Genomic DNA, 27,090 nt, shown 5'->3' with positions numbered 1-27,090 from the left:
GCTATGTTACTTGGAAGAATTTATAGACAAAAGAAATGTAAATCTTTGCTGAACAAAGAAAAGAACCTATCAAGCTTTACTTGCAAGATCTACAGAGGAAATTTAAAAAGTTCAGTTTGCAATGAACCTTTTAGACACAAGACACACTTCAACTTCCTAAGCAGAGAGCCTACATCAACTTTGATTGTCTGGGCAGACTCGTGACTACATCTTTCTAGGTAGATTAGCTCATGTTAGGCTCTGAGCTACTGAATCAATCCTAGGTGCTGGGTAATGAGTTTGTCCTCTGAAAGTTTTTTAAATAGCAATTCTAAATGCTGCAATTCAAGCCAGAGTTCCCTCATCCTAGTGTCTGGGGAGAGCAGGGCTATGTTAGAGAGTGTTACCAAAGGTACCTGCTTTACGGACAGCTATTGTACAACCGGAAAATGCTGCTTACATTTCCTTTGGCAGTTAATGAGAAATGCGCTGGTTCCCACAATGACAGTGGGGCCAAGGAGGGAAATTTGTTTCCTCTCCTGGTTTCCTCCAGGAATCCCCCAAAGAGACATGGAAATTACACCCCAAACAATTCCCTATTCATGCTTGGGAGTCGGGATATAAAACTGTCACGTGGCAACGGGACTTAACAATGGCAGAGACGAATGGCTTTCTTGCCAATAATAAGGATCCATGGTTTAATGGCCTAGTTGGAGGCAATCCCAGCCACTGAAGTTGCCTTACAGGGAAAAAGCTGCTTTTCCAATCTCTTCCATGGCTGAATGGCTTAGCAACAGTCCTAACTAGGAATCCTTCCAAGTTCAAAACCAAAGTTTATATTTACTATAGTGAGAACTCAACATTTAATGGCATTAAAAGCCAAGGATACAATATTAAAGTACCTATTCTAAAATTACCACAGAGGCCAAAATGTTGGAACTCAACAGGTTGACAGAGAGCATACAAAGTACTTAGCCGCCTTAAAAATCTCATAAAGTAACTCATAAAAGCACTGGAGGGAAGGCCTCCACCCAGGTAAAGTCAGGATGCTTTGCCCTATCAGGCCACAGTGAAGTTTAGCCCCTGGCCCCACTGCTTCTGTTTGCAGATAATAACAATACCCTTGTGGCAGGTACTGTCCTAAGTGCTATATATGCCTGTTATGTTTAACTTTTAAAGCCACCTGGTGAATTAATTACCATATCATTTCTATTTATGAATTAGTAAATGGACACTTAAGATGGTTAAGCAAGTTGTTCAATGTCAACCAAAAAGTCCATGTGAGTGTTGGAACTGAAGCCTGGATTAGCCTAAGACTGAAACTCGTGCGCAGGCTACTCAGTACTAAACCCGATGCCCCATTACGGCCCCATCCATGCGGACACAGAGAACTATGTAGTCGTGAATGAGTAGAACACAAGACAGGAAAATCTAATGTCAGCTGCAATCTCTGATTTCTGTGTCCAGCGGTTTGAATAGTCATTCTGCAGGGTTGCATTTTATTTATTTATTTATTTGTTTGTTTGTTTGTTTGTTTATTTTTAGTTTCAGCTTGGGGGCTTTTTTGGGTCCATTTCCCCACTTACGAGAAGGAAAAGGTAATCAAATCTGTAATCAAATGACCAGGCAAACTGCTAGGGTTTCCAGCTCTTTCACTCCAAGCGCCACAGGGTGAGGGAGTTTGTGCTGATGTTGTCTTGATAATCCCATGTTCGCCGGATTGCTTCTGTCTACAAATAGGTCGAATGGCTCCTGCTGCTACAGGTAGAACACAGCACGAACTCCTCAACGAGGCTTCACGGCCCCCGTGACCTGACTCCGCTTCTCCTATTCAGCTTGTCACCTCCTCTCGCTGAATGCCCAGCTGGTCTGAGCACTGTCCGAACTCCAGCTGGGCTCTCTGTGTCACTTCCAATGATCCGACTTGATTCAATTCAGAATTTACTTAACATCTATCTACAGAGGGCTAAGTGAGGGCTCTAAAGGCACTGGTCGGAGGCACTTTTCTCTAGACAAGTACAGTCTAGGGGGGACAGGAGTCCTACACAAGTAAATGAGGTACCAGGGAGAATGTGATAAGCCCCCCTCTGACATGGAGCAGCAGATTCGTTTGCACAGAAGGGATTGATAAGATAAGGAAGTACAGAGAGGCAGATCGCAATTTGTGCTTTGAGAGGTGATTATTCCAAAGGGTAGGACTGAATGGAGGAGGGCAATTGAGGTAAAGAAGGACAGACACTTAGAGAGGAAGGGCTGAAGGTTGGCCAGCGTGGGCTTCGCAGAGAGGAGGGATGACGGGCAGGGCTGCGCAGGGGTGCGGGGGAGCAGGCTCAGTGCACACCTGCCCCGGGCGGTGGGGACCACGTAAGGGCATCTCTGTAAGGCGTGTGTTTGCAGGCAGGGCTGCTCCACAGGAGGTCTCGGGGCGTGGGGTGAAGGCCCGGGCTTCAGAGCAGGACTGGACAACCAGTAGTCCACATGCCACAGTAACCACGCACGTGTCATCTGTAGCCTGTGGTATTTCAAACCAATTCAAACTGGCGACATTAGACAAAAGAGAACTTTACAAATAAATGTGGATTTTTAGCTCCTTGTGGAAAGTACTGGAAAATCCAGTCGGGCCGGGCTTCCTGAGTTGGCCTAAGTAGATAAATGCCCTCCAGTGGCCTGTGGGAGCCGCCACTCCTAACATATGACACTGGCCTGCTTCTCCCATCTACACTACCTGCCTGGGAGCCACGGGGCTCTGAGTCTGTGGCCCCTGTTGAGGCAGAGGACCAGGGACGAAGACCCAAGTGTCCTGAGCCCACTTGCTAGCCACTGAAGGTTGAGCATGTTTCTCAGTCTTATTTCCTTTTCTGTGAAATGGAACAAATCTCACATGTCATGTTGACAACTGGACAACTGATGACTTAGCAGAGTGCTTCGCACACAATACATATTTAACAAGTGGTGGCAGCCATGACCAGAATTATTACAGGGAAGTGATCCCTTTGGGGCCTGGAACTGCCATCATGTTGCTTCCCACAGAAAGCCTGCAGGTGTGTTGGAACACAGGTGCAAGGCATTACCGGCGCTTCCAAGTTTGCAAAATCCTGACCTGCTGGCCTTGTACTTGATCAGCTGCCTTTGCTCTGGTATCATTCTTTTTTTTTTTTTTAATTTTTTTTTTTTAATGTTTTTGTAACTTATTTTTGAGACAGACGGGGGGGGTGGTGAGAGCAGGGGAGGGACAGAGAAAGAGAGGACACAGAATCCGAAGCAGGCTCCAGGCTCTGAGCTGTCAGCACGAAGCCCGATGTGGGGCTCAACCCCACAAACCATCTGTAAGATCACGACCTGAGCCAAAGTTGGATGCTCAACCGACTGAGCCACCCAGGCGCCCCTGCTCTGGTATCATTCTTTACATTAGAGACAGAGGACACTCGCCCTCGTGCACACCCCAACACACAGTAGTCCGTTAACGTAGGGACTAAAATATTTCAGTTGAACCTGCTTGCTTTTATCCTATTTACAGAAGTTTTCCCTTCATACCATCAATTCAAAGATACCCGAATCATCACTACATCACGAACGTCCACGAAAGCCAAGGCTTATTACGAACCCAAAGAAATGAGTCTCCCATGATGGATGGCATAGCTTCCACTGTCCCCAAGTCTGGGGAGGACTGTGAGACTGTTTGAATATCCAGCATAAGCCCGTCAGAGAGCAGTTTAAGTCCAGAAGATCACGGGACTCTGCATAGCACTCAGCCGTTTTTCCTGAGCATGAGTTGAACAGATGGCAGCCCCTTCTCCACTTTTCTAGAACAGCCGAGGGAGCCGCTTCAACGCTATAATTTTGCTAAGTGAAGCGACTTGAGTTTTGTTCTCATGCATTAAACAGGAAGCACTGTACATCCCTTATGCCCAAACGGGCCATTGAATTGCCATAACACCCCATAACAAAGTCCCTTCTGAACAACTAACTTACTTCAAAGCACAGGCAGTGTAGAGAACATGGATATTCTCAAGCAATGGTCTGTACATGTGAGAGCAAACATGTATCCTATTCCATTTTATCTGTGAAGCACAAGAAGATATGCATGGCTATGTGCCATTCTTTCGTACAGCTCTTAAAACCAATTCGCTGCCAAATTACCTTGGGGATAGGGCAGGTGGTCAAAGACTTAGAACTTAGCATGGGAGGTGGTGGGCCAAGAGCTCTCCATTGGCATGTTTGCACACAAGAAATGTTAGTGATGACCAGGGAAATAATATAAAGCTTTTCTTGAAGGGGAACGCTGTTTTTACAAAACTTGATCATTATTCTCCTTAGAGAAGCTCAGTAATTAGTTTAATCGAATGACTTTTACCAGAAACAGAGAATCCTCGGGGGTCATCTGTTGATTTTTGTTGCCCCGCCTCCATCCACCCTGCTCCAAATTTACCTCTAAAGAGCCACCCCCAACCTTTCTCAGAGGGAACCTATGACTGCACCTCTATACATGATCGTAGAGCTAAGCCAAGTACTTGCCTTGGTGACTGGGCTCAGGGAACGTGGCCCAGTCAGGACCAAATCCGACTCAATGAGACTCTTATATTGGGGTTTATGGGAGAGAAGCATGTTGTCCTTGCTGGACTCGATTGAGAGAAGATAAGGCCCGGGGCTACTACAGGCATCTTCTGACCATCAGAGTTCAGTATTTGAGAGGGGTGTCAAAACGCAGGAACAGGAGAGAGATGGAGAAGGAGAAACCACACCCCTGAAGACGTCTGCAAGATGTCTCAGTTACATGACCCCAAATTCCCACGGTGAGGAGGCCTTTTGACTCGGATTCTCTCAGGTGTAGTAGGAAGGGGGTCTAACTGTTGTATGTAGCCAAAACGGCAGTGCTCGGGAAGGACTGACCTGAGACTGTCCAAGGGCTTCTCGGGGGCGCTCAGCACACACACATTCAGCAGCCCTAGCAACCACACCTGGCCGGAAGCTCTCTCACTCCGAGTCAGTGCCCTGTGGCACACCGAAGCCTTGACAGCTCTGGAAATAGAGGGCAGGTTATACAATAAAGAGCTCCAGTCTGGAGGGGAAACGCAGGGGAGATGAAAGAAAGCAAGACTTGTGGGAAATTTAATAAAGAGAGGGCAATGAATGGGGAAAACTCGAGTTCGCGGGTGGCTCTGCATGAGGCAAAACCTACGGAGGAGGAGCCTACTGGAACCCTTGCAGGCATTCTCTCTGGTTCTTATTTGCACACTGTACATTTTTAACTTTTTCAGGCTCTGGATACGCGACCTTATTCTAACGGGCATTAACGGCAAAGGCAATCAAAGCCTTTACGGAGCAGGAAAGTAAAGCACATTTGCCCAGGAAAAGAAAAATAAGAAAGTCTGGTAGCTTTACTTTGGGATAAAATAAGGGGCTTGTAATTGTTTTAAATTTAGTTTAAAAACACTACAGCTTGCAACGGAGGACTGCAGAATAATGTGACAGCTTTCCACGCTGTGCTCTCACAGAATTGAGTATTTGGTCTGAGGGACCTGCCATCTTAGATGCCTAGGTCCATCAAGCCACTGTAACGAATGTCCTGGAGGCGGGGGCTGAGGTGAGTGCATCAAACCTCCCTCTTCTCCTGGGCCTCCATTTGCACGGGACTTTGTGTGTCTTTTGGCTAGAGAAGAATTTTGTTTTCCAGGCTTTTTGGTTTTTTGTTGTTGTTGTTGTTGTTGTTGTTGTGGTTGTTTTTGTATTTTAGAGAGAAAAAGAGAGAGCACACAAACTGGGGGGAGAGAGGGAGAGAGAGAGGGAGAGGGAGAGAGAATCTTCAGCAGACTCCACACTTAGTGCAGAGCCTGATGTGGGGCTCGATCCAAGACTCTGAGATCATGACCTGAGCCGAAATCAAGTCCAACCGGTTGAGCCACCCAGGCACCCTTCTGTCTATTTTGACCAGAACGTGGGCACCTGAGGGAGACAGAGGAAGAGTGGAAGGCCTGCCAGCGATGGAGAATATGCGTGTTTCCCTGCAGGAGTGAGTCTGGATACAGCAGGCTGCTTCAGGGTCGGGGCCCAGTTGGGACAGCGTGGCCTGGGAGAGTCACCACCTACAGTACCCATCAACTCTGCCGGAATGGCTGACACCAGCATTCTTAAGCAGCAGTGGCAGCAATGAGGAAATAGCCTAAAAGGCTGGTACACAACAAAATTCCACCTGGAGACCAGACCGCAAGGACACAGACAGTCTTCCTTCTAGGCCCACGTGGGGTTCCTCCTTGGATTTCCCATGCACACCTGTGCAGGAAACTTTGACCCTGGGAAGGAGCACTGAACCGCAGGATCTGGAATTAAGGTTCCTGTAACTCCCTTTGAACTCTCCAGGCGTGACGCCTAAGGCATTCTAATCACACCACAAAGGACTCCCATAAATCTTATATACATGCAATTCTAAAGGAACGTACATGATAAATGTACTTCCCCACTAAGAGCAGACAACTGAGGTGTGTCCACGTGAATTATCCTCAAAGAATCTTGAAGTCCAGAATGAACAATGAATTCCGTCTGCCATTAGTAAGATTTACGGCTTGCCCATGAATCTGGGTATGTTCCAGATGCACAAGCTAATTCAATATTGAACTTAATTAACATCATTTAGAATATAATTTAGGAAGTTATTCAATACATACTGAAGGGAGGAAAATAAGAAAGATGTTTAGATTATCAATCTACAAAAGAGCTTGCTTCCATTATTACTGCAGGTGAGAACTAACTACATTTCTGGTCCATTCCTCAGGACAAATTTAAGAACAAGTTCTTGTGTTGCACCATCATCCTACCAGAAGGCAGCACTATTGTTTGCACACGATTCCTCTCTATTGATATTTACATGTTACATTCATTTTTGGACGTGGCTACTGCAAAAATGGCTCAGTTTATTTTTTATTTTTCTGCGATATCAGATTTTCTTTTTCTCGCACACAAAACCCACATGCTTTGACACCTACAAACGGATTAACACATTCATTCTACACCAGGATCCTCACTTCATTTGCAGTCAGGCTAATTTACATGTCCCCCAGAAACACGACAGCTCCCAAACCAGAAACCAGACCTCCACTTACCGAGCACGAGAGAAACTGTCATAATTTGATGGCTGATGCTGTAAAGGGCCTTCTTTCTGATTTCCAGACTTTAAATAACAGGATCTAATTTCCCCTAGAAAATCATGAAATTTCAGCAAAGAATATTAGACAAGTATTCGTATATGATCATTCCAGCTTATACATTTTTCAAGTCAGAAGGAACTCATTTTGGACTGTTTTAATAATAATTGTTGGTAATCTAGGTCCATTGTTTATATTTTCCCACAGAATGTGTAACTAAAAAAATCTTCTTGACATACCTCTCTAATAATATGCTGAGACAAGTTTGCCCCGGTTACCTATTACTTAATTGCTTTTGATCAATTAATTTGCACCATCTCTTAATTCACTTTTATATACATTTGACCCTCGGACAACTTAGGTGTTCGGGGCACCGACCACCCACACAGTTGGACATCCACATATGACTCTAACTCCCTACTTAAAAACTCAACCACTGGGGCGCCTGGGTGGCACAGTCGGTTAAGCGTCCGACTTCAGCCAGGTCACGATCTCGCGGTCCGTGAGTTCGAGCCCCGTGTCAGGCTCTGGGCTGATGGCTCAGAGCCTGGAGCCTGTTTCCGATTCTGTGTCTCCCTCTCTCTCTGCCCCTTCCCCGTTCATGCTCTGTCTCTCTCTGTCCCAAAAATAAATAAACGTTGAAAAAAAAAAAAAAAAAACCTCAACCACTAATTAACGGGGAAAGCCTTACCCATAACACAAAGTCAACTAACACACATTTTGAATGTGATATGTTTTATATACTGTATTCATATAATAAAGTAAGCCTGAGAAAATAAAATGCTATTAAGAAAGTCAAAAGGAAGAGAAAATACATTTCCGGTACTGCACCGTATTCATCCCAAAAAACCAAAAGAAACAGTCAAACAAAACCATGTATAAGGAGACCTGTGCAGTTCAAAGCTCTGTTGGGCAAGGGTCAACTGTTTTCAGTTCATCGTTTTGTCTATTTTCATCATGTGTCAGTATGATGAAACATACCCGGCCCATGTGTCTTTGTATCATGTGCTAAAAGAGGCTTATCAAGCATGTGGTTTTGTTTCATGGAGGTCATGAGACCATCCCCACCTCAGAATTCGCAGATGAGCAGGGGCACAGAGCACTGCCTAGTGTGTCAGCCTAGTAATGAGATGGCAAGAGATGGAATTAATTTGCAGAGTTAAATTAGTCTGCTAAAGAGGTTCCGGGTATTGAGGTGTGAAAATCAGTTCACTTTGTAAATGGAAATGGTCTCTCCGCAGAACAGGTTTGAGGTGTACCTTCTTCAGGTAACACGGGAGCATAATTAACTGTGTTATAAGCAGCTGGAAGGTAGACTGAAGGACAGGACCTCAACTTGAAGGTTCCTCCCACCAAGAGATACATTTATAAGGAAGACCGCAGCCCCCCTGGAGGCTTTGATATAAGTGTTAATGTTGTTCTTTAAAGTGTAAAAGACTTCTTTGTCTGTTGATGCAAAGGCACTTCAGACCACAAAGGATTGATCTGTAGATAGGGTAATCATATTATTCATTATCCAAACCAGGATTCTTTTGAGAGTAAAATAACAAACATTAATTGATGTGTAAAAAACATTAATTGATGTCTTAAGCCAAATACCCATCCTCAAAAAACAAGGGCCTATATCACTTATCTATAGAACTTTGAACTTGCCACTTAACATTACTTCCTTCCTCCTTCCCTTTCCTTCCCTTTCTTTCTTCCCTCTCTTCCTCTCCTCCTTCCTTCCTTCCTTCCTTCTCTTTGTTTTTTTCTTTCTTTTGCTATTTTAAATCCTTTTTATGACAAGGCACTAAAAATATATATCAAGGTCAGATTTTCAACATACATCCAATAAATATTTACTAGGTACTAGGCACTGCTTTCCTAAAGTTCACAGTTGTGAGGGGGAAAATACCATTAATCAAATTATTATAGGTCAATAAATAATTAGAAGTTATAATAGTATCAAAGAAGGAAAAGGACAGGGGGTTAAGAGCAAAAAGCAGAGGAATCTGACTAAGTCTGGGGAGCCTAGAAAAGGTTTCCCTGAAGAACTTTCTTTAGAATTAAGATATGAAGGATAAATAGCACATTGTGGGCTATGTACAGGGACATGCTATGTGCAAAGGCCCTGAGGCAGGAAGGAGCACACTCTGCTCTAAGAACATTCTATGTGAGCAAATTGTAGGACTAAGTCAAGAACATTCTATGTGAGAAAATCGCAGGACTAAGTCTTCCTGTTCCAAAGTCTAGTACTGAGGCTAAGAGACCACATGGGCATGAGAAAGCCACTAGCCTTATCCCTTCTTCCTCGTTACTAAAAAGCTCTAAGGACTTACCGTGTTCATCGATGAAGACATGCATAGCGTCCACAGACATCTCATCTTGCACAGATGTTTCAGGCCCACTGATAACTTGCAAGACGGAGCTGTCTTGCTGGGAAGTTACCCTGTAGATTATCTGTCTTTGTCTATTGCCCTGGAAACTTAACATATATAAAAGTTTCAAGAACTATTAGGAACTCCTCCTTATCCTTAACAAACCATTAAAAGAAGCAGCCACTAACTGAGGCTTCTTCACACTTTGCCCCAACATGAAGCTAAGTAAGTAAGTTAGACTCACAGGGTCGTGATCTTGGCAGGCTCGGTGAACACAGGGCTGGTGCTAGTGTGGTCTTGACTTTGCACGTCTGGTTTTCCTTGTTTGGAACTGTGTCCATTAGGCTTTTCACGTTCCTGGATTTCCTCCCTTTTCTCCTGGGAGCAGGTATCTGAAAAACATCATTTGATGTGTTAACATAATGTTAAATAAGAAATTAATGTGAAAGCCCTTGGAAATAAGTTACCAAAACTGAAACAAGAATAGACAGAAAATCTACACAGCTCCTATGAATTCAGAATGTGTTTTGATCAATTTTATTTTTACCAATTATGACAGTACCTAGGTATATTTGAAAAACAGTTTATATGTTAGAGGCAGGTTACTGAGCTATCTGTGGACATCACCTACTCTAGGTTCAGGGAATCCCTTGAAATAACCCCAGTGACCACTGGCTCAGCTGATTGAAAATCACCCATTTCAATTACTCGGGCCTGAAAGGTTCATAACTCATAAATGGACAGCATCAGATGGAAAAATAATTACGTAAACAAACCTGACTACTTTGGAGCAACGTCCCATTTACCGCTTTAAAATCTTATCAGTCATTCCTTCTCATTCATTCTCCACCTCTAGATTTTCAAGGTAAAGGTAGACTTAGTCCCTTCATAAAGTGGATATTCATTAAATAGTCGACTTTGCACTCTGTACTTGGCACCGTGGAAGACACAGTGAGATACTACACCTGCTCCTTGCCCTGAGAATAATTTCAGGTGAATAAGAATGCTGAAATCAATAGGTACAAAAAGATTCTGTGAGTTTTTGCAATCCTCTTTAAATAATTGACCAAAATAAGGGCCTTAGCTTATACCATGATGCACAATGGAATCCACCCCTAAGGGTCAGCCCCTCCTTTTCTGAGGATATACCCCAACGGCCAGTTTTAGGGTTATAAAAACCACTGTATTCCCAAGACCAAAGATGTCAAGAGTTATGTTCTTCTGAGTAAACTGTTGTCTAAGAGAAGAACACAAGTGAGTGGTTTGAACCTACAGGTCCTTTCAAGACATGCCATTTGAAAAGCCCACTAAGATCTGCCTGGGCCCTCAAAAAGTAAAATTATGTTAGCTTCCCTGGAGTATAAATCACACGATTATGTATACAACAAAGATTTTCATCCCTGGACTTCAAGCAATTAGAGAAACACTGCTGGCTTCTATGTGAGTCCTGAAGATAAACATTCCCGGCACATTTGTGAAACTGCCATTAGAATTTCTTGGATCCAAAAATGTTTGCCTTTCATTTGACAGCTCGTCAAGATAGAAGCTTTCAGTTTTCAAGAGACACGCTTGTGAGAAAGTGCTATCATAACAAGTAGTGTTAGCCAGTGATCATATCGCATACAAAATTGCAGAAAGGCGAATGTAGACAGCTCTACCCCTCATGCTGCACGTATCTTCTATTTATTCGTGTCTCTTTCTCATAGTTTAGTCTCTCCTTCTCTTAAATGGGTACATTACAGGGGCGCCTGGGTGGCGCAGTCGGTTAAGCGTCCGACTTCAGCCAGGTCACGATCTCGCGGTCCGTGGGTTCGAGCCCCGCGTCGGGCTCTGGGCTGATGGCTCAGAGCCTGGAGCCTGTTTCCGATTCTGTGTCTCCCTCTCTCTCTGCCCCTCCCCCGTTCATGCTCTGTCTCTCTCTGTCCCAAAAATAAATAAACGTTGAAAAAAAAAAAAAAAAAAAAGAAAAATGTCTTTTCAGGGGCGCCTGGGTGGCACAGTCGGTTAAGCGTCCGACTTCAGCCAGGTCACGATCTCGCGGTCCGTGGGTTCGAGCCCCGCGTCGGGCTCTGGGCTGATGGCTCAGAGCCTGGAGCCTGTTTCCGATTCTGTGTCTCCCTCTCTCTCTGCCCCTCCCCCGTTCATGCTCTGTCTCTCTCTGTCCCAAAAATAAATAAACGTTGAAAAAAAAAAAAAAAAAAAACGAAAAAAAAAAAATGGGTACATTACATATGTCAACATACAGACTCTCTGTTTTCCTTTTTCCCTTTAAAATAACATATTGACAGGAATTTTCTGTCTGTAAAAACAGTGCACATAATTGTGTATAATTAAAACCAGAGAAAAAAAATTTTAAATCACTCTTAACCCTACCACGCTGCCATAGGAGTCAGTTTGATACATATGTACCATACCTGTCTTTTCTTCTAGGCATATACACTTTTTTTTTTCACAAAAATTAAGTTGTAATACAGATATGATTTTATAACTGTTATATTTACGTTAAAGTATTATAAATATTTAATGACATCAGATATTCTTCTTGACCATCTAGAAATGGTAGTTATATAATATTACATCGATACAGCATAACTTATTGAACTAGAGCCCTATTGTTGTAAATTTAGGTTGTTTCCATTTTTCCATACTTTGGATCATTCTTCAAAAAGCATCTCTACATACATTCATAATTATCTTGTTAGAAATCCTAGAAGTGATTGAATACGACACAGGTGGTGGCCGCACAAGATACATATAGAAATAGAACTCTGACCCACAATCTACAGCAACCAGTCCAGAAAGCCAACATGCTATGGACAAGTCCTATGACTTGTAGGAAGTCAGATGATTATTTCTAGCAAACAGTCCAGGAAGCCAAACGATAACCTCTGTAAGAATCGGCCCCAAATGGCCAGGACTCGACTAATTACTGAGAACTTCCCTAATTTTTGTCCCTGCTTCCAGCCAGAGAGAGCCAAACATGCCCCCCTAACCAATCACACAGGATGCTCTAAGTAGCCTGCCTCCAGTATCCCCAGCCTCCAGTCGGAGCACACCTGAAGCCTTCCCTTTTCCCCACTACAAAGCTTTCCCACTCCTCCGCCTGCCTTTGAGTCTCTACCAAAACACAGGTGATGGTGGCCGACTCCCTTGCTGTAGCAAGCTCTGAATAATAGCCTTTGCTTCTTCTCATTTGAGTGGTCTTTGTTTACTTCCACAAAGTTAAATTAAGCTGCCCCAAAACAAAACAAAACAAAACAAAACAAAACAAAACAAAACAAAACCATGGTTTTAAAAGGCTTTTGATACATGTGTGGTTTTCCGTAGCCTTGAACCTTAGGACACCCCCAAGCCCTGAAGATAATCATAAAGCCCTTTGCAGAAAGGGCCTGGGTTGGAAAGAAGAGTATCATAGAGAGAACTGGGAAATCTTGTATCTTTTGACAATCACGTAAAGCTCAAGCACTGTTTTGCTATCAAGCAGGAGAAAGATGAGGGCGTTGCCTAGGCTGCTGGTATCATTAAACACTGTCATGTTGTGTAAGAAATATACTCTATTTCTGTTTTTAGATAACAGCACATAACAAATTATTATTGATAGAGGAGCAAGAAGATATCACTGATCTCCAAGATAGAAGTGAAACAGCATCTAATTTGCCACCTTGAGTTCTCACCTTCCAAGAACTAAAAGACTTACGTCCTGCTCTTTCATCCTTCAATTGAAAACCTCTGTCGGGCACTTGGGTGGCTCAGTCAGTTGAGCATCAAGCTTCAGCTCCAGTCATGATCTCGCGGTTCGTGAGTTCAAGCCCCGCGTCAGGCTCTGTGCTGACAGCTCAGAGCCTGGAGCCTGTTTCAGATTCTGTGTCTCCCTCTCTCTCTGACCCTCCCCTGTTCATGCTCTGTCTCTCTCTGTCTCAAAAATAAATAAATGTTAAAAAAAAAAAATTAAATTATAATGAGGGGCGCCCGGGTGGCTCAGTCGGTTAAGCGGCCGACTTCAGCTCAGGTCATGATCTCGCGGTCCGTGAGTTCAAGCCCCGCGTCGGGCTCTGTGCTGACAGCTCAGAGCCTGGAGCCTGCTTCGGATTCTGTGTCCCCCTCTCTCTCTGCCCCTCCCCGGCTCACATTCTCTCTCTCTCTTAAAAATAAATAAACTTTAAAAAACTGTTTAAGGGGCACCTGGGTGGCTTGGTCGGTTAAGCGTCCGACTTCGGCTCAGGTCATGATCTCGCGGTCCGTGAGTTCAAGCCCCGCGTCGGGCTCTGTGCTGACAGCTCAGAGCCTGGAGCCTGTTTCAGATTCTGTGTCTCCCTCTCTCTCTGACCCTCCCCTGTTCATGCTCTGTCTCTCCCTCTCTCTCACACACATAAATATACATTAAAAAAAATAAATAAATAAACCCTGTCCTTTCCTGAAAGAGGTAAATAATCCACTCCTCCCTCCCTGCCACACATGCAGATTCCTGAAACCAAGCCCCTTCCTTTCCGTAGAAAACCAAGTAGCATCCATATTTCTTTGCACACCCCTAGATTTCCAATTTAATACTGTTCAGATTGAATGTGGTTAGCTGACAATTTAAGAACAGAAACTTAAGCAGACAAATCAAATAAACCTTACACGTGGCCTGAGGGGGGAATCAGAATAAAAGGCTGAAATTGATCACGCAGCAAGACTTTTCACCCATTTTCCTAATTGAATCCTCACAGTAAATCTGCAACATATTGTTACTCCTGCTTTATTGAAGAAACTGTGACTCCGATGGATTTAGTAAACTGTCCAATCTCACCCAGCTGGCACTGCAAAACCAAAATTTGCCCCTGGGTTCTGAGGTCCCAAAGCCAGGGCTCTGTCCACCATACACACAGCTTCCTGGGAAGACACACATGTACAGATCTACGCTATCTGATACAGTAGCCAGCCATACGTGGCTATTTAAATAAGGTTACATGAGGAGTAAATGAGTTAAGATGAGAGTAACTGTATAATTTATTATTCAAACTGGGAACACTTTTGAGAGTGAAAAGCGGTTCTATTACTAATTATGGTGGCAAAAAAAGTATAAACGAGGACCGTCTGGGGCAGATGACAATGTACGGTCATGCCTGTTAATACATGTAAAGGGCTTAGGACAGTACTTGACATAAATTAAGAGCTGTGTGTTTGTTATAATTATGTTTACAAATTGGGATAATTAAGGAGCCCTGCACGTAGGATTTTATAGTGGAACTCAACAGAAAAGTGGATTCATTTCACAGAAATGTAGTTTACAATCAGCTTTCCCAGAATGCATCTATTCTTAAAGAGACAGAAATCTACTGTGAGTTCTGGCCACTGTGATAAAATATAATTGCTTATTTCCTCGGAAATAAACATCGCGGCCTTCTAGGGAAGCCGAACATTCATTCCTAGACCTTAAATTTCCTGCTGGAGTAAGCCCATGTTGATAGGTGCTCAGCACACTAGTATTGGCACACTCGGCAATTATCAATAACACCAAGCAGCAATGGTCCAATATCCTGCCATTCGCAAAACCAAATCACAGAAGGTAATTCACACATGTATTGCCTTCTTTGCATCACAGAAGGTAATTCACACATGTATTGCCTTCTTTGCATCAGCACGACAGAAATGATGTGGAATCGTACCTCCGAGAAGCCCACTGTCTTTGTTCTGCTCCACTGAGCCGTTCCTTTGGTTGGACGCCGCCAGCTTGGAAGTGTTGATTGACTCTAATAGGGAGACAAATTCGAGGAAGTTGGATTCATTTGGTATTTGTCCTTCCTTAGCCTCCAGGTCAGATTTGGAAGTTGGTATTGTTTTTTCTTTATCGCTTATAATTTCTGCGGAACTTTTGCTCAAGAAGACATCTGTACCACTGTCCACGCTGAGAACCCGGGCGTGTCTCTTTTCATGGCTGGTTTTACAAGATGATGGGTCAAGGTTAGCCTGGCCTTCCTTTCCCCCCTCTGTCTCAGGGGCCGCGTGAGGTGTGAATGGGGGGGTTGCTTCACAGCGGTCTCCTGTGGGGGAAGGACTGCCATCCTTTGTGGCATTTCCTCCTTCCCCAGATTCGTAGCCAGAACACTGATTGGATGATGCCTCCACCATCAATCTCTCGGGACTCCTGTCACCTCCACTGCCTTCGGGACACACGGCGCCTCCTGCCCCATCCTCAGAGAGCTCCAGTGTGATGACAGGAATTCTTATCTGCTCCGTGTTGGGAGGACTGGCCACCCCGGCGGCAGCCGGCTCAGCGTCAGACGTGAAGCCAGCTCTCTCAGTGCCAATCACCTTTAGGTGGAGCGAACTTTCCAAGTCTGTCATGGAGTTCGGAGTACTGCTCATGGTGATGACAATTTTAATGGGTTCATGCAGACTCAGTGGGTCTCCAGGTTGAGAAGTATCAATGAGAGTGACAGCTACCTCGCTGTCCGAGTAGTCCACTTCCTGCTTCAAGGGCGGGTCCGCCTGCCGGGAGGCACCCGGTGACGCACGTGCAGGTCTGGCGATTACAGTGTTGCACTGAGGGCAGCTACTGCTCAGGCTGTCTGGAGGGGACTCCCTTTGCCACCGGTCCCTTAAGGAGCCCGAGGCGTAATTCGCCGGTTCGGGACTCAGGACTGAATTCTCACTCCCCCAAGGCTGGAAAGAGACATCGGTTTCTAGTAAGTCGTACTGAGACAGAGACAGGTGTGGCAACTTCTTCGAGGCTTCTTTCTCCACTAAGCCGCCCTCGGACCTGTGGCGGAGCGGGGGCTGCCGCCTGCCTCCCCTCTCTTTCCCTTCGTCGCTGGCTGGGCTTCCTGCCACAGCTGGTTTCCTGGGGATCGCTGGCGTGGTCGTGGTTTCCGGCGCGCACACTTTACTTCCTGTTCTGACACCAGGTGAGGTAGATAACACAGGTGCTACAGGTTGGTCTTCTGAGAGAATGACACCTGAAATAAACCACAGGCACTTTCTTAGCTCCCGAAACAGGTGAGAGCCGTCCCGGGGCGAGACCTCGTAATGCAAAGCGAGAAAAGCAGCCCTAGCAACCGATGCGGTTGGATGCTTATTTTTGTTCTTTTATTTTTGTAATATAATTTATTGTCAAGTTAGCTCACATACAGTGTATACAGTGCACTCTTGGCTTTGGGAGTAGATTCCCATGATTCATCGCTTATGTACAACACCCAGCGTCATCCCAACAAGTGCCCTCCTCAATGCCCAACACCCATTTTCCCCTCTCCCTTGCTCCCCCCCCCAAACAACCTCCGTTTGTTCTCTGTGTTTAAGAGTCTCATGGTCTGCCTCTCTCTCTGTTTGAAACTATTTTTTCCCCTTCTCTTCTCCCATGGTCTTCTGTTAAGTTTCTCAACTTCCACATATGAGTGAAAACATATCTGTCTTGCGCTGACTTACTTCACTTAGCATAATACCCTCCAGTTCCATCCACGTTGCTGCAAATGGCCAGATTTCATTCTTTCTCATTGCCAAGTAGTATTCCATTACGTATATAAACCACATCTTCTTTATCTATTCATCAGTTAATGGACACTTAAGCTCTTTCCATAACTTGGCTATTGTTGAAAGCGCTGCTATAAACATAGGGGACCGTGTGCCCCTATGAATCAGCATTCCTGTATCCTTTGGATAAATTCCTAATAGTGCTATTGCTGGATGCTTATTTTTAAAATATCACCTCCACTCTGAAATTGTTTTTAAAATCTCGGTGTTTAAAAATAATAATTCAGACTTTTAGATTTTGCTGTTTTGTGACCTTGGGAGGCACACTGATATGTTTTAAACAACATGTTTGGGACTTATTGTCAGGAAGGTCCTGGCTCTGCTACTTACTAGCTAGGTTACCTTGGGCAAGGTACTTAATCCTTCTAAACCAAGATCCTCAGGATGCCTGGGTAGCTCAGTTGGTTGAGCATCCGATTTCAACTCAGGTCACGATCTCCCGGTTTGTGGGTTCGGGCCCCGAGTCAGGCTCTGTGCTGACAGCTCAGAGCCTGCAGCCTGCTTTGGATTCTGTGTCTCCCTCTCTCTGTGTCCCTCCCCCACACTCTCAAAAATAAACAAACATTAAAAAACATTTTTTTAAACCCAGATCCTCAACTGTGGCGCTGTTCTCACTTGGGACCAGATAAATCTTTGCGGTGGGGGCTGTCCTCTGCATTGTGAGATGTTTAGCAACATCCCTGGACTGTGCCTACTTGATGTCAGGAGCAACTGTGCCCTCAATCATGACAATGGAAAATGCCCCCAGAGACTGTCAAATATTCCCTGGGGAGGACAGCCCCCCAGTGGAGAAACACTGCTCTTGTCTTCAACCTCTTACCTGTAAAATGGGAATAATTATACCAAACTCTTAAGGCCGCCATGAGGATCTAGAAGGATAGATGCAGAAAATAGTAGGCCAAGGGCTTAGCACTGGGCTTGTTAGCGCCTTGGTCTGAGGACAATGATAACCTCACACTTCTGATGTGATTCATAAATTTTCAAAACATTTCTTTTTTTTTTAATTTTTTTTTAAACATTTGTTTATTTTTGAGACAGAGAGAGACAGAGGATGAGCAGGGGAGGGTCAGAGAGAGAGGGAGACAAAGAATCCGAAACAGGCTCCAGGCTCTGAGCTGTCAGCCAGAGCCCGACGTGGGGTTCGAACTCACAGACCGTGAGATCATGACCTGAGCCGAAGCCAGACGCCCAACCGACTGAGCCACCCAGGTGCCCCAAAACATTTCTAAATTGTATCTGCAATACTTACGATGGTGACTGAGTGAGCTCTATCCTCCCAGCTTCCTATATCTGTTAACGACCCTACCATTCCCTAAGCCTCTTAAGCTTGAAACCCTCGGGTAATACTTTGGTTTCTCTTTCTTGCCCAGCCTTATGGTCATTCAATCAATCAATACCTCAGTTTTCCTTCACTTCTATCATGAAGAGTGTTCTCTAGGGGCTCAAGGGGTCTATTGTGAGGGTCTGCAAAGCCACAGGAAAGCCAGGATAAGCAACTTGTCATTTACTCAAATATTAGAGGAAAAAAAAATACAACTCTTAAAGTAATATAAAATATTACCTTATTATGTAAACAAATGAGCATATGATGAAAAAGAATGAAACATTTTAAGACATAACATGTATTTTTTTAATCCTTGCCATAGGCTGATTCAGCCTATGACCTTCTGGAGCAGGTGGAATATACACCCCCTCCCCTCCCTCCAAGGACACTCTGGTAGAAAGAATTGAGTCACTACACTGTTGTAGTCGAAGAGTTTCTTTGACTCTAGTACAAACTCTGGGCCTATCTCTCCCATCTGGACTGTTCTTTCTCCTCTCCCACTGGAGACCCCATTCAAGGCTTTTTTCATAACCTCCTCCAACATGCAACTTTCCATGATCAGCTGAACCAGAAATAAGCTCTCTTCTGAAATCCTTAAGCAATTAATGTCTGTAGGACTAAACTTTATTTACCATACACTTTTTAAACTGTAGCTCTTTTTAAATGTACATTTAAATTACCTTCCTAACTGGGCTGCATGGTGTTCTAGAAAAACAACCACAATTTATGCTCACTGAGTCCTCCAAAGAAACCAACCTATTATCTTATCCACACTCATGAATGTTGGTTGATGATGATAGTGAAAATTATTTGACTTTGTAGCAACGCTATGCAGGTTATCCTATTCTACAGAGTAGATGCCTTGTCATGGAAATAGAAGAACGGAAGTGTCTAGAGACATGTCCAAGTTTGCCACACTACTGACAGATCTACGACGAGAGCCCAGATCCCCTGAGTCCTGACCTGATGCTCTTCTACTCCCTCACATGGCCTCTCTATCTGTATGTATGGCTCCTTTACTTTGCCATTCAGATCTAAACTTGAATGTGGTCTCATCAGAGACGCTTTCCATGACTGCACAATATCAAGTGCACTGTTGAAAATGAATAAAAATATTGCAGGAGGAATCCAAACCACCAGGCAGGGCCTGAGGAACGGGGTCTTGGGTTGGGTCTATAAAAAACATTCATAATGCATTTTTGTTTCATTACTTCCCACACCACACAATTGTGACTGCACAGATTTGTATGCCCACAGGACCATTTCCTGATGTACCAGACGAGAGGAAAGAGCACCCTAGGTTTTAAAGCAAATAAGGATTTAGTGCAAAGACCCGGTGATGGGAACTTGCTTGGCATGTTTGAGGAAGAGAAAGAAACTCCATGAAGCTGGAGTAGAAAAGCAAAGGGAGCATGAGAAGAAGAGAGATCCACAAGGCTGGCAGGGTCCAAAATATAAGCCAAAGTGTGGCACGTAGATTTTATGCTGAGAATAATGTGAATCCAGCAGAAGTTTTTCAAGGGGCACATGATCTGAATGAGGATTTTAAAAATAACCCTGCCTGCTGCATGAGGGATAGACTGTGGTGAGGTACGATAAAATTGGAAGAGAGACCAGGGAAGAGGCTGCTGCAGTTGATGAATGACAGTGTTTTGGACTAGGGCGGTAGTGGTGGACATGGAGAGAAAGAGATAAATTTGAAATATGTTTTGGAGTCGAACTGACAGGACTTGCTGATGGACTGAAGCTAAAGGCAGTGCGGGAAGGGAAAACTCCTTGACTTTAAAGCTTTGATAACAGGACTGGTGGTGGGACTGTTTACTGATAAGGACAAAACCAGAGGAGATACAGATTTAGAGACATCAACTGAGAGATCTGGTGGTGATCCATTTAATATGACTATTAGACACCTGATCCGGGAGGAAAATAGGTGTAGGCAACTGGATGCCTGGGACAGAAGTCCAGATTGAGGTCAAAATTGGAGAAACAGATTTACTCACCATCATTTCACAGATGATATTTAAAGCTAGATGTGAGATCGCCAAGGAAGACCTGGTATCTAGAGAAGAGAAAGGGGCCCAAGACCAAGGGTACTCCAACCTTTACATGTCAAACAACAGAGGAGGATAAATCAAAGGACATTGAGAAGGAAGTCAGTCAGGAAAGTGTGCTATTATGAAAGCCAAGGGAAGAAAGTTGGTAACTACAAGTTATTGTACATAAATAAATAAAGCCATACCATGGCCTATAAATGGGTCTTTGGGAACATATCAGCACGTCATACCTCAGTGCCTGCTTAATCCTGAGTAAAAATGACAATAATAAATTTCCTACCTGGAAAACTAAGAAAAATAGTTGGCCTAAAATGACTCTACCAAGATATTGCTGAGCAATGAAATCTAACCCAGTACAGTCATTTGTTTTTCTATCCTTGACACTTTAACTATAAAAAACATACTATATTACTAAATACACACACACACACACACACACACACACACACACACACACACACTCATCAAGAAAGATACTATGGCAAAGCTATATGATCATGTCAAGACATACAGAAAAAGCATTTGACAAAAATCCAGTACCCTCTCATGATAAAAAATATTCAACAAACTGAGATTAGAAGAGAATTTCCTCAACCTGACACAGGCTATTTATGAAACACCCAAATCTAACATCATATAAAAAGGTGAAAGACTGAATGCTTTCCCCATATGATCAGAAACAAGGCAATGATATCTACTCTCATAACATCCAATAAACATTGTACTGGAAATTGCAGACAGAGCAATTAGTCAATAAAAAAAAAAAAAAAAGGCAACCAGATTGGAAAAGGAAAAGCAAAGGATCTCTATTCACAGATGATATCATTCTATTTATAGAAGATCCTAAGGAATCCACTAAATAACTATTAGAACTAATAAACATTTAGGAAGTTTGTACAATATGAAATCAATGTGCAAAAATCAATTCTATTTCCATACACTACCAATAAACAAGGTAAAATTAAATTAAGAATACAATCCCAGTTATAAGAGTATTTAAAAAATAAAATACTTAGGAATAAATTTAACAAGAGTACCAGACTTATACACTGAAGACCTACAAAACATTGTCAAAAGAATTCAAAGAAGAACTAAATAAATGGAAAGACATCCCAAGTTCATGGACTGGAAAATGCAATGTTGTTAAGATGGCAATTCTTCTCCAATTTATCCACAGATTTAATAAAATCCTTATCAATATCCCAGATGTATTGTTTGCAGAAATTGATGATTCACATGGCAATGTAGAAGACCCAGGATAGCCAAAATAAGTTAGAGGACTCACAGTTCCCAGTTTCAAAACTTGTTACACAGCTACTACAATCAAGATGGTCTGATAATGGCATAATGATAGATATATAGACCAAAAGAATAGAACTGAAAGTCCACATAAACTTTTACATGTATGGTCAACTGATTTTCAGCACGGTGCCAACACAAGTTAATGGGGAGCAAACAGTCTGTTCAATAAATGATCCTAGGACAACAAAAAACATGTGCAAAAGAATTAAGTTGGACCCCTACCTCACATCATACACAAAAATTGATTCAAAACAGATCACAGACCTGATTATAAGAGCTAAAACCATAAAACTCTTGGAATAAAACAGGAATAAATCTTCATGAACTTGGATTCAGCAATGGTTTCTTATATGTGACACAAAAAGCCCAAGCAACAACAATAATAACAACAAAACAATAAAGTAGACTTCATAAAAATTAAAAACTTCAGCATTTTAAAGGACCCCAGTAACAAAGTGACAAGACAACCGACAGACTGGGAGAAAATATTTGCAACTATATCTGATCAGGGACTCGTATCTAAAAATATATAAAGGGGGCGTCTGGGTGGCTTAGTCAGTTAAGCGTCCGACTTCAGCTCAGGTCATGATCTCGCAGTTTGTGAGTTCGAGCCCCATGTCAGGCTCTGTGCTGACAGCTCGGAGCCTGGAGCCTCCTGCAGATTCTGTGTCTTCTCCTCTCTCTGCCCCTCCTATGCTCATACTCTATCTCTCTCTGTCTCTCAATAATAAATAAATGTTAAAAAAGTTAAAAAATAAAATAAAATATATAAAAAATTCTTACAACTTACCATAGAAAGACAATCTGAATAAAAACTGGGCAAATAGGGGACACCTGGGTGGCTCAGTCAGTTAAACATCCGACTCTTGGTTTCGGCTCAGGTCATGATCTCACGGTTTGTGAGTTTGAGCCCCGCATCAGGCTCTGTGCTGACAGCATGAAGCCTGCTTAGGATTCTCCCTCTCTCCCTCTCTCTCTCCCTCTCTCTCTCTCTCTTTCTCAAAAATAAATGAATAAACATTTTAAAAGTTTTTAAAAACTGGGCAAAGGACTTGAATAGACATTTCTCTAAGGATAATGATGGTGACAACATCAATATCATTAGGCATTAGAAAAATAACTAATTTCATGTAAATCAAAGCCAAAGTGAGACACCATTCATACTCACTAGAATGGCTATAATCAAACATACAGACAATCACAAGTGTCAGGAAAGACATGGAGAAATTGTGACCTTCATGTATTGATGGTGGGAATGTAAACTGATACACCTGGTTTCTAAAACAATCTGGTAGATCCTCAAATGATGAAACAGAGTAACTACGTGACCCGGCAATGCCGTTCTTAGGTACATATCCAAGAAAATGAAAACACATGTCCACACAAAAACTGGCCCAATGAATGTTCACTGAAGCATTATTTATAATAGCCCAAAAGGGGAAAGAACACAAAGTCCATCAACTGATGAATGATAAACAAAATGTGGTATAGCCACTGAATGGAATATTACTTGGCCATGAAAAGAAATGAAGCAATGATACAAAGCTACAACATAGATAAACCTTGGAAACGTTATGCTAAGTGAAAGGAGCCAGTCACAAGAGACCACGCTGTATGAAATGTCCAGAATGGGCAAATTCATGGAGACAGAAAGATTAGTGGTGGCCTGAGCCTGGAGAACGTGGGGTGATTGAGGAGTGTGGCTAAGCGTGGTTTCACTTCAAGGTAAGGAAAATATTCTAAAATTGATTATGATGACAGATATGCAACTCTGTGAATATACTAAAAGCCATTAAATTATATACTTAGAATGAGTGGATTGCACGGCATCTGAATTATATCTCAATAGACCTGTTAAAAAAATAAACAACACTACTGTGCCTTTTAACAACAGAAAGAATTGAATACTAGGATAGTGTATTATGAGATTGGTCTAGGAAAAAAAAAATTGCTTTAGTGCAGTGTTGTTGAAAACACATTGGATTTAGCAGTCAGGTGTGGATCTAAACATAACCTGTATGGGGGCGCCTGGGTGGCTCAGTAGGTTGAGTGTCCGACTTCAGCTCAGGTCATGATCTCACAGTCCGTGAGTTCGAGCCTCGTGTCAGGCTCTGTGCTGACAGCTCAGAGCCTGGAGCCTGCTTCAGATTCTGTGTCTCCCTCTCTCTCTGCCCCTCCCCTGCTCGTGCTCTGTCTCTCTGTCTCTCAAAAATAAAGATTAAAAAAAATTTAAAAAAAAAAACACATAACCTGTACGTTTTACTTGTTATGACTCAGAATTTCATTCATCATACATGCAAAGTCTCTACTGTAATTCCTACTACCAGGAAGGAAGGAAGGAAGTAATTGTTTCAGTTAGAATGGTGAGGTTAAAAAGGGCCAGAACAAATACTGAAAATATAAAGTAATGGAATTAATAGCAACAGTAAGCTCGATCTGGAATAAGTAGCCTAAAATGACAAAAAAGTGTGTGTGTGTGTGTGTGTGTGTGTGTGTGTGTGTGTGTGAGTGTGTGTAAATGGACATAAAATAACAAAAATAACACTGTTATTATTATACAAATAATAAATATTTGTATAACATATTGTTATAACATAACATAACATATATATATAATGTTATATACTATATAATGTTATATATATATAATGTTATATATATATAATATATATATAACATAATATATAAATATGGTATAACATAAAATAACAAAAATAACACTGTTATTATTATACAAATGAAACTTTGTAACTAAAATATTTGAAACCTAAGTTAACACTCACTTCTTTTCGGTAGTAGTAACATAGTAAAAAGAATTCGAAAAATCCCTTACATATTCTCATGGAATTTAGCTGAGTGGTGAAAAAATAAACTTCATTTCAGGTTTTCAGACCCAAGTGCTAATTTCAGCTGTTTTACCGAAGATAAAATTTTATGCTACTTCCGAAACTTAAATAGGGCATAAATTTCTCTTTGTAGTAGTACTACAAAAAAATAGAATTGCAGAGAAAGGAAGTAGTTAATTCGGGCCTCCAAAAGCTCTTTTCTGAGTTTTCTGAAAACAATCAAAAGATAAGAAAATGAAATCTTTGTAAAAAAGTGAAACAAAGATCTGGGGGCTTAAAAGAAAATTCCCAGAAACAAAATTCATAACTTGAAGGAAATGCAGTCCATGGAACACTCTATAATTTCCTCTGTCATTTTTCAATGGAAGTACTACAATAAAAAGCTTGAAAATAGGGGCGCCTGGGTGGCGCAGTCGGTTAAGCGTCCGACTTCAGCCAGGTCACGATCTCGCGGTCCGTGAGTTCGAGCCCCGCGTCAGGCTCTGGGCTGATGGCTCAGAGCCTGGAGCCTGTTTCCGATTCTGTGTCTCCCTCTCTCTCTGCCCCTCCCCCATTCATGCTCTGTCTCTCTCTGTCCCAAAAATAAATAAAACGTTGAAAAAAAAAAAAAAAGCTTGAAAATCAATGAGGAATTGATCCCGTTTTCTATCTGCTGTTCTGAGCCACATGAAATAAATGCAGACTGGAAAAAGCACAATGACATACGATCGATGACATACTACAATTTAGATGTAGAAATGATGCACAAATTCTGATGAGAAATAATGAAAAGTAAGAGTGACAGAAATGAAGTTGAACTAGAACTATGCCTTCTTAGGTACAGTTCTTACTTTGAATTAATTCACTGACATTCTGTTTTACAAGAATTCTTTTTCACTTCCCTGAAGCTAATGCTGTGATGAAATATTAAATGGCGGTAATGAACACTCTACCTTTGAGATCTTCCACTGTTTCCTGTGCCGGCAACTCCTAGACAAACAGAAGAACAAAAATCAATCCATGACTCAGCTTGGTGCCCATCTCTGGGCAGTCAGCGGACCCCTGAAGCAGCCGTTACTGTCTTCCCAAATGGCATGTGGCGGGGCGCCTGGGTGGCTCAGTCGGTTAAGCGTCCGACTTTGGCTCAGGTCATGATCTCGCGGTCCGTGAGTTCGAACCCCGCGTCAGGCTCTGTGCTGACCGCTCAGAGCCTGGAGCCTGTTTCAGATTCTGTGTCTCCCTCTCTCTGACCCTCCCCATTCATGCTCTGTCTCTCTGTCTTAAAAATAAATAAACGTTAAAAAAAATTAAAAAAAAAAACAAATGGCACGTGGGGACGAGACTATACAGTGTCTGCTCTGCTTAAGCGTCTGATAAAATGGAGAGCAGAAACGAATACAAAATCTAGGTAAGTGTAGACGCCCAAGCAATACCACTGTACTGTGATAAAAGGGCATTTGATAGTTAAGAAAGTGAAAAGGAGAGAGAGAAAGGGGCTACGGTATGCTACCCGCGAGTAGAGCCCAATAAAGTTAGTCTGGAGCGAAGGGGATTTAGTGACTGCCCAAGAGACAGGCGTGATTCAATGTGGACATGTGGGGTAGTGCAGTTGATTCCAGGGGAGGACACTGCAAATATGGTGATTCAGATGAATGACAGACAGAAGCAGAGGAGAAGGAGGTCAAGGTCTGCTGACAGGTTCTTCTGGCCAGAGTGGCAGGCCCGGCAGGTGGGGCAGCCGGCAGAGGAGGCCAATGCTGTGCTTCCAGCATGAGACTGGATGTTTATCTCGCGGTCCAAGGGCTCCCCAGGGGTCATTTCCACACCCTGAGATGCGGTCGGCCACAGCACGGGGGCAGTACTGACTGTATTGTATTGAACTGTATTGAACGTGCAATACCCCTGCACGTTCCCGTCCAGGCAGGATCAACACTACACAACAAGAACAGTGTGAAACAGAAAAACACACACTGACCAGTGGCCCAGATGAGTGCTGAGAGTTTATGCTCTGCCCTCTGGAGCTGCAGCGGAGGGGAGGCGTGGAGAGGTTCCGGTGAGGCTCTTCCTTTTTGCCATTGTTAATCTGCCTGGTGCTGCTAACCCATGTGAGAAACACAAGAGCAGTGATGTTATCAAACAGAACTATGACTGGGTAGCAGTCCCCAAACAATTCCCTTTCCTAGATCCCATTGTGTAATCGTCATTGTGTACAAATTTTGTTTTTAAGGGAGAATAATAAATATTACTTTAAAATAAGACATGCTCGGGGCGCCTGGGTGGCTCAGTCAGTTAAGCGTCCGACTCGGCTCAGGTCATGATCTCAAGGTTTGTGGGTTCGAGCCCCACGTCAGGCTCTGTGCTGACAGCTCGGAGCCTGGAGCCCGCTTCGGATTCTGGGTCTCCCCCTCTCTCTGCCCCTCCCCTGCTCATGTTCCGTCTCTCTCTGTCTCTCAAAAATAAATAAACATTAAAAAATATTTAGAAAAAAAATAAGACATGCTCTCCTAAGGAACTATCAGAAATAAGGGCGAGAAAAGTGACAATGACACTCAAGAATCATTTTTAATATTTCAGTTTCATGCAACGTATGACTTCTAT

At 43.0% G+C, this 27,090-nt stretch overlaps 1 protein-coding gene across 1 annotated transcript in view; it reads right to left on the bottom strand.

Moving 5' to 3' along the window:
- The window catches only part of PCNX2 (pecanex 2), a 300,801-nt gene that overhangs the window by 245,481 nt on the left and 28,230 nt on the right, over positions 1-27,090 (bottom strand). The window contains exons 3-8 of the mRNA XM_047088754.1: positions 26,468-26,588; positions 25,446-25,482; positions 15,127-16,416; positions 9,723-9,870; positions 9,440-9,585; positions 7,077-7,170 (exon numbers count right to left, since the gene is read on the bottom strand). Of these exons, the coding sequence (XP_046944710.1) occupies positions 7,077-7,170; positions 9,440-9,585; positions 9,723-9,870; positions 15,127-16,416; positions 25,446-25,482; positions 26,468-26,588 (1,836 nt within the window). The remainder of the gene's footprint in view (positions 1-7,076; positions 7,171-9,439; positions 9,586-9,722; positions 9,871-15,126; positions 16,417-25,445; positions 25,483-26,467; positions 26,589-27,090) is intronic.

The sequence above is a fragment of the Lynx rufus genome, unplaced genomic scaffold, assembly GCF_022079265.1.
Source record: "Lynx rufus isolate CCGP_SWC_20201006 ecotype Redwood Valley unplaced genomic scaffold, mLynRuf1.p SCAF_25, whole genome shotgun sequence".
In the NCBI taxonomy this organism is placed as follows: Eukaryota; Metazoa; Chordata; class Mammalia; order Carnivora; family Felidae; genus Lynx; species Lynx rufus.
This window is presented reverse-complemented; position numbering and strand designations above follow the sequence as displayed.